We start from the raw sequence: 7922 nt of genomic DNA, 5'->3' as shown, positions 1-7922 counted from the left end.
GTGACATAGAACACAGAAACTCTTAACGCAGCTCGTTCCGCACACACCGGCTGTTGAGTCATGAGTACGCACACTCTCCGTGATATAGAACACAGAAACGCCCATCTGCAGAACGCGGAAATAACAATTCACCAGGTTGTGGTAGATTTTTATTTAAATACGTTCATCGAGGATGTGGACTACATTTTTCTCTCCGATTAATCTAGGATGATTCATCTATTATAAAACGTATATTTGTTTTGAACCAGGCTAGCTACCGAAGTTAAAGTGCGGTAGGTGGAAAAATAATCAAGTCTGTATGATGTATTGTATGATGTTAGTGCCAAATGCTGGCTAGCCAGACTCATTGTCTCAGTGAGGCGTAAATGATTTTCAATCTTGTAATCACATTTTGTAATGAAATAATGAGTTGGTTGGCATACAAGTAAACTTATATTTGCTTGTACTTCATAATAATAAATATATATATATATATATATATATATATACTGCTTAGCTATCTCGTTATGCAAAAGTCTCAACTGAATCCTGAGTAGGCTGCCGGCACTGCATCTCAGTGCTAGATGCGTCACTACAGACCCTGGTTCGATCCCGGGCTATCACAACCGGCCGTGATCGGGAGTCTCACAGGGCAGCGCACACTTAGCCCAGCGTCGTCCGGGTTAGGGGAGGGTTTGGCCGGTGTAGGCGTCATTGTTAGATAATAACTTGTTCTTAACTGACTTGCCTAGTTAGATAAAGGTTCAAAAAAATATATACAAAAATCTTTGCTATGTTCAGCTCTGACTTCACCTCATTGAAGTTGAAATTAAAACATTCATGGTGCTTTCAAGACAATTGGGAACTCAGAAAAAACGAGGTCAAATCATGACGTCAGGGATCTTCAGGTTGGAAAGTCTGAGTTCTAGAAAGATGCCTTAGAATTCCGAGTTGGAAGACCATTCAAAAGATTCCGAGTTCCCAGATGTCTTAAACGCTCTAAAGTTTGAGAGTTCCGAGGTCCCAGTTGATTTGAATGCGGCATCAAAGGTAGATTCAGCGATTCAGCGGGTGCACAAAGTAAACAGCTTGTCGGGTCAATTTCCACAACAACTTCATTTCGAACTTGCAACTTGTTTTATTCTACTATTCTAGAGTGTGGAAGCATAAGGCTAAACTTCTGTTGAAGTTAGAAACAGCTGTTTTGATCCCATACCTACCAAGCTTAAGCGTAAAAGGTAAATCCATTTGAATCATATTAAAAGATAGAGGATGCATTTTTTGTAAGTGCCATTATAACTTCTGTGACAGCATGGGCAGAGCTATTGAGGCTATCTCCATTTTGAAGTAGTCCATTTTTCTTTTTTTACAATTGTCTGATCCCTCCTGATGACCTGGTTGGACACGACTCCCAACAGGGTCACCAGGAGGGATCAGCCATTGAAGTTGGAAGTCTGACCCAGTTGACTACATTAAAATAATGGAAGCCCTCTTCTTCTTGTTCCTTGAGGTTTAATGGCGGTTGGCATCCAATAAATGTTGCATTACCGCCATCTGCTAGACTCAAGTATAACTCCCTTATACTTTGCTTGAAAAAATAAAATAAAACCAATACCCTACCATCTAATACTACATTCACACACAAAAAAAATACCCTACTCCACTATTTAAATCTATTTAGTTCTACTTCAGGCCAACAACCTGAAAGGATGGGACACCACCACTTAACACACCCTGTAACTCTGATGTCAAGTCTCACACACCCAAATACCTCTCTGCAGCTGCCACCACAACCTCTATTTTTTGCGACTTACATTCCATCCCTGCAGTACAGTTGATAACCATTGCTATAAATGCCAAAAATCCAATCTTACTGAAACATATATCACTTGATGGTTTATCCCTCTGTTCTGGTACAGATCTACTAGTCACACCACTTCTCTCAGGATCCCTCCACCATTGACCCATCTTCCTCTACTTTCTTCACTGCCTCAGAATATGACAACTTCTGCACTACTCTAACCCTGGAAACCTCAATCTGCCTCTCTCACAGGGACATTTCTAATCTCCAGCCCCATGGGAACCCCATCAATTAAGACACACCTACTCATTCTAGGGTATTTTTATTTATTTATTTGTAGAATAATAGTGACGACATCAAAACTATGAAATAGCACATATGGAATCATGTAGTAACCAAAAACGTGTTAAACAAATCAAAATATATTTTATATTTGAGATTCTTCAAAGTAGTCACCCTTTGCCTTGATTATTAAATTATTTATTTATTAAACCTTTATTTAACCAGGAAAGGCTCATTGAGATTTAAAATCTCTTTTTCAAGAGCGTCCTGGCCAAGATAGGCAGCACCAAGTCATTATAAAAATTACAGAAAAACAACATGAAAAACTACAAGTCATCTAGTAAAAACCATAGAATTCACAAGAGTATGACAGCTTTGACAGCTTTGCACACTCTTGGAATTGATATTTTTATTGAATTGACAGTTTTACTTCTAAATACTACCACGAAGATGATTGCCGGTCCACCCACCATCAAATGGTCATATCTATTCTATTATCTATATTTCTATGGTTTCAATAGGTTTCCTATGGAGGATTGAGAGTTTAATTTAAAACAACAGATATTCATGTCAACATTCTCTGATGTGTGGACCTCCAACCATCTTTGTGGTACCATTTTGAAAAAGGTATTCTCACCCTGTATTCAAGAGCATGTGTCTCAACCGATGGCGGGCACAACACGCCTCTTGGATGACGTAAAATAGGGTAAACAAGGAACAAGATAATATAAAATGAAAAAAATCTGCGTTTATGCGTTTTAGATAATTGACGTTAAAGAAAAATTAATACCTGAAACATTTTTTTTCTCCAGACATTATACAATTGTTTGAAAACCCTGTTTGTAAGCTTTTAAATAATATTTAAACCATTTATCTTTTCAAGTCATGAAGACATGGATGTGTCATTGTATATTGGGGTATGCAAAAACGGGTTAACTTTGAGTACCTGAATGTTTTGTCATTCAGGTCTAAAAAGCCACTTTCTGACCACTTCTACAATGGGCAATTATGTATGGAAGGTTTTGTTCAAATCAAAAAGTGGTGCTGTCAAAAAGAGATTGAATTCAAATGGATTTTACCCCTGAAGAAAACCCATCCGCATGCTCAGATACTGTGTGAGAGCGAAGTCTTGAATCTCGCTCACTGCAATATCTGCAGTGCTTCTAGAGGCAATGTTATTTTGCTGAGTTTAACTTTTAAGGGGTTAGGGTAATGGTAATGGTTAGGGTAATGGTAGGGGTTAGGGTAATGGTTAGGGTAATGGTAGGGGTTAGGGTAATGGTAGGGGTTAGGGTAATGGTTAGGGTAATGGTAGGGGTTAGGGTAATGGTAGGGGTTAGGGTAATGGTAGGGGTTAGGGTAATGGTTAGGGTAATGGTAGGGGTTAGGGTAATGGTTAGGGTAATGGTAGGGGTTAGAGTAATGGTTAGAGTAATGGTTAGGGTAATGGTAGGGGTTAGGGTAATGGTTAGGGTAATGGTAGGGGTTAGGGTAATGGTAGGGGTTAGGGTAATGGTTAGGGTAATGGTAGGGGTTAGGGTAATGGTTAGGGTAATGGTAGGGGTTAGGGTAATGGTTAGGGTAATGGTTAGGGTAATGGTAGGGGTTAGGGTAATGGTTAGGGTAATGGTTAGGGTAATGGTAGGGGTTAGGGTAATGGTTAGGGTAATGGTTAGGGTAATGGTTAGGGTAATGGTAGGGGTTAGGGTAATGGTTAGGGTAATGGTAGGGGTTAGGGTAATGGTTAGGGTAATGGTAGGGGTTAGGGAAATGGTAGGGGTTAGGGTAATGGTTAGGGTAATGGTAGGGGTTAGGGTAATGGTAGAGGTTAGGGTAATGGTTAGGGTAATGGTAGGGGTTAGGGTAATGGTAGGGGTTAGGGTAATGGTAGGGGTTAGGGTAATGGTAGGGGTTAGGGTAATGGTTAGGGTAATGGTAGGAATGTCCTTATATCCTGATGGCTACTGTCCAATACTTTATGAGGTGTTGGAATTATGATTTTCTTTTCCTCCTTTGTAGGAAATGTCAAGTCAGAAGGAATTGAAGGAGGCGTTCGTCAGCAATCTGAATGGGACCAGCCTTGGGGAAGTTGCCCTGGGCTCCTTTCTGGCCCCACTGTGCCTGATCAGCAGAGGACTGTTTCTGATTCTATACCATCTGGGAAGGGGGGCGCTCCCCCTCCCCTGGATCGCCCACCTCGTCCTGGACTTCTCCATGATCATACTACCCCTGGTCTTATCATGCACCGTTCTGAGTGACATCCTTCACCTAGTCATCCTGGGCCTGATGGTTGTGTCTGGGGCTGTGCTATGCTATATCTACCGTACCAAAAGGCCAACCAGGCCCAGGGAAACTTCTAAGGACACTGTTGCCAAGAGCTTCTTCCAGAGCCATGTTCAGTGCGACCAGGTCCCCTTTGTGACTATCTTTCGAGTCCTGGTCAATGTGAAAACGGCCATTAGCATTCTAGCTGTCGACTTCAGCGTGTTCCCAAGACGCTATGCCAAAACAGAAACCTACGGAACAGGGGTTATGGACTTTGGTGTTGGAGCCTATGTCCTCGCCAACGCCCTCGTCTGCCCAGAGGCACGGAGGAAGGAAGTCTCAGGATCCAAGTTAAGCCAAGTGGTTAAACAGCTCGTGTCTGTCTGGCCCCTGGTCATTCTAGGCTTGGCCAGGCTGGTGAGTGTCAAAATGTCTGGTTACCACGAGCACGTGTCAGAGTATGGTGTGCACTGGAATTTCTTCTTCACCCTAGCCATAGTCAGAGTAGTGGCCTCTGTGCTCTTGGCCCTGTTCCCTGTCAACAGGTCATGGCTACTGGCCCTTCTGATTGGAGGACTTTACCAAGTGACCCTGGAGATGTCTGGACTGAAGTATTCCATCATCCACAACAATGACAGGACGGGAGGCTTTCTGCAAGCTAACATGGAGGGGGTTTCATCTGTTGTGGGCTACATAGCCATCTATATGGCAGGGGTCCAGATTGGACTGTATGTAATGCGACCAAGGACACAGGTCAAAGAGTGGATCAGAGTGATTTGGAATCTCTTATTGGGAAGTGCTGTGCTGTATACTGCCCTGATCCTATGTCAGGCCTCTGTTGAGCCAGTGTCTCGGAGGATGGCCAATCTACCATTCTGCCTCTGGACTATTGCCCAGTCAATGTTTTTCTTATCCTGTTTAGCAACTGCTGATGTTATTTTGTTTTTTATGAAAACGGTATCAGGTTGCGTATTGGTGTCGTCTTCCTGGTATCCTTGTAGAAAGGAAGCTTCTGTATCTGAGGAGAAAATGGAGAAGAAAGTTGAGGGACTTTGTCTCATTCAAGCTGTGAACCGTAATCAATTGTTGTTTTTCATGCTTGCCAATTTACTAACTGGAATCACAAATGTGTTAGTAGATACATTCAACAGTAGTGATTACATTTCTGTGTGTGTTTTGCTGTCATACATGTTCATAAATAGTTTTGCGATATACATTTTACATCTCATGAAAATCACAGTAAAATTCTGGTAAGCACAGCGCCGTTCTCTTTACAATGCCTGCCTGTTCTTCTTATTTTAAATAAGTCATAAAGACTTATTCCAATAAACTGTAGTGTTTCGTTTTGTTACATTGTTTTTCATATTATAGTTGATGTTAAAGGTCCTGAACAGTCATTCTGATTCCCATGTAAAATAACCTTTTGAGTAACTAAAATATCACCCGTAATTTTTTATTTTTAGAAATGCTCAAATTTTTTGAATGACTAACTACCAGGAAGTTAGAAAAGACAGGCTGAGTGGGCAGGGATCTTATATTCATGAGCTCGCCTTGAGAGACAGCTCTTTGAAACGCCTATGTCAAGCAGCGTGGACGCAGTGAGCAGTGTTGCAATAAAATCATCTCAAGCTAATTTGGTGATACACTTAACAACTCAAACATCAGTAACCACGTTTTTTATGTGGGTAAAGTCATAGCGTATTAAAAGAAAATCATGACAGCTGTGATGAAACCTGGTAGTTTGAGCACAATTTTTGTAAATGCCGACAGAATTAGTTCGTTCGACATGGTGGGATCTGTTTGTGTCTGTAAAATTAATTATGTGAAAAATGGTGGTGGAAATGCCTTTATGAGCAAAAATATCGAAGTAAACTTGGAGTCACTCGATGATATGTTGTGTGGTCCGCCCACTATGACTCTGGGAAACCGTGCAGTTTATTAGGCTACAGATGAAATAAGTTATGATGAACTTCACAGGGTGGTGAATGTGCACGGTGATGAGCTTATGCACAAAATAAATATTTGGATCTACTTAATTACATTTTGGACAGTAGTTACACCTAATGGAAACAGGTTATTTTTACTTGAAATTATTATTACAGATTTACTTAATTTACTTGTGTTGTTAAAACACTATTGAATTGAGAAATAATAAATGTGTCAGATTGACCAAATGTATTTAAGTATTCGTGTTTCTAACACGACTGGGTCAGAAAGCGTGCAGTTTATTAGGCTACAGATGAAATAAATTATGAGGAACTTCACAGGGTGGTGAATGTGCACGTTGATGGACTTGATGCTCCTTTCCAATAAATATCGAGAGTCTTATTCTGATGACATGATGATCGATGCTTGGCTGCCATTTAACAAATAAAAGTTATCTTACTCTTTTGTAAGAGTAAAATAATCTCATCATGTAGGCTATACCCACACTGTATCTGCCAGCTGTTGGCTAGAGCGCACGTGCCAAGACCAGAGTGGGCACAATCGCTAATTTAACACAAAATGTTTTGTAACAAAACCTTCAGAAAAGTTGAAAATGTGATGGAAACCCATTTAGTGTGTATTTTTTATTTGGTACATGGGAATTGAACAGCAAAAGTCATTTTTATGTGCACTACGTCATCACGCACAGCCAAGTCAATTTGATGGAAAATACATCTCTAGTGGGGAAATGCACATATTGTTTTTTATGCAGATTTTAGAATATTAGCATGAAAATCCAGACAGATGAAGACCTAGCTAGCCAGTAACTAGCTAACACCAGTATCTTCGCCATAGACAAATAGTATTAACCACGCCCCTCGGAAAACACGCCTTCTCCGATGTTGGTTACAAGGCGGGTCCTTATTTAAGAGAATATCATGTTACCATTGGTGTATTAAAATGAGAATTAGGGTGATGTCAACCTATCCCCTTAATAATCCCGCCTCCTGGATCCAAGCGTTTGATATGAGGAGGGGACCAGTGACTTTATGATCAAACTTTATCAATGTAGAAGCAACAGAAATTTTTCATAATTTGCTCATCAATACTTTGATCTGGTTTCATCCAAATATCATCACATTTCATGAAAAACATGATTTTGACTGTTCATGACCTTTAAAGCAAAAATTGCCATTGTAAATATTATGCAAATATGTTGTACAAATATGATCTCTTGATAATAAACTGCTTTCAAATGTTTCGTTTTTTTAATTCACATTTAATGTTACTTTGATTAAATATATTATCATAGAGCCAGCCAGGAGAAAAAATTGTTTAGGTCCACCAGGAATAACATTTCCCCTCTTTGTCGACCCCTAGCGCTCGATTTTGAAAAATAATTTCCAGCAGGGTTAGTGCTATTAAGAATCCTTGGGACGGCCATAACACCCATTGAAGTCGACATTTCAAATGGTTAAGGAAGGATTTCCCAACCTCGGGAGTCGAATGGGGTGCACGTTTTGGTTTTTGCCTTAGAACTACACAGCTGATTCAAATAATCAACTAATCATCAAGCTTTGATAATGTGAATCAGCTGTGTAGCTAGAAACCAAAACGTGCACCGAGATTGGGAAACGCTGGGTTAAGGTTAGGCAAGGGTTGCGGTAAG

At 40.4% G+C, this 7922-nt stretch overlaps 1 protein-coding gene across 3 annotated transcripts; it reads left to right on the top strand.

Annotated features, from left to right (window-relative positions):
• The first annotated feature begins 106 nt into the window (after positions 1-106).
• On the top strand, positions 107-7511 carry pigw (phosphatidylinositol glycan anchor biosynthesis, class W). 3 transcript variants are annotated; one of them, XM_029699541.1, is made up of 2 exons: positions 107-272; positions 4082-7511. In XM_029699541.1, exon 2 carries the CDS (start codon positions 4085-4087, stop codon positions 5579-5581), a length of 1497 nt encoding a protein of 498 aa, XP_029555401.1. In that variant the 5' UTR covers positions 107-272; positions 4082-4084; the 3' UTR covers positions 5582-7511. The 3 variants fall into 3 exon arrangements, with proteins under 3 accessions (XP_029555401.1, XP_029555402.1, XP_029555403.1); XM_029699542.1 differs by having other exon boundaries at positions 107-292; XM_029699543.1 differs by having other exon boundaries at positions 113-135.
• The last annotated feature ends 411 nt before the right edge of the window (positions 7512-7922 follow it).

Source organism: Salmo trutta, chromosome 19 (genome assembly GCF_901001165.1).
Source record: "Salmo trutta chromosome 19, fSalTru1.1, whole genome shotgun sequence".
NCBI classification, from domain to species: domain Eukaryota; kingdom Metazoa; phylum Chordata; class Actinopteri; order Salmoniformes; family Salmonidae; genus Salmo; species Salmo trutta.
This window is presented reverse-complemented; position numbering and strand designations above follow the sequence as displayed.

Excerpts from the sequence above, each read along its gene's own strand:
- pigw (XM_029699541.1), top strand. The coding sequence starts at position 4,085 with ATGTCAAGTCAGAAGGAATTGAAGGAGGCGTTCGTCAGCAATCTGAAT.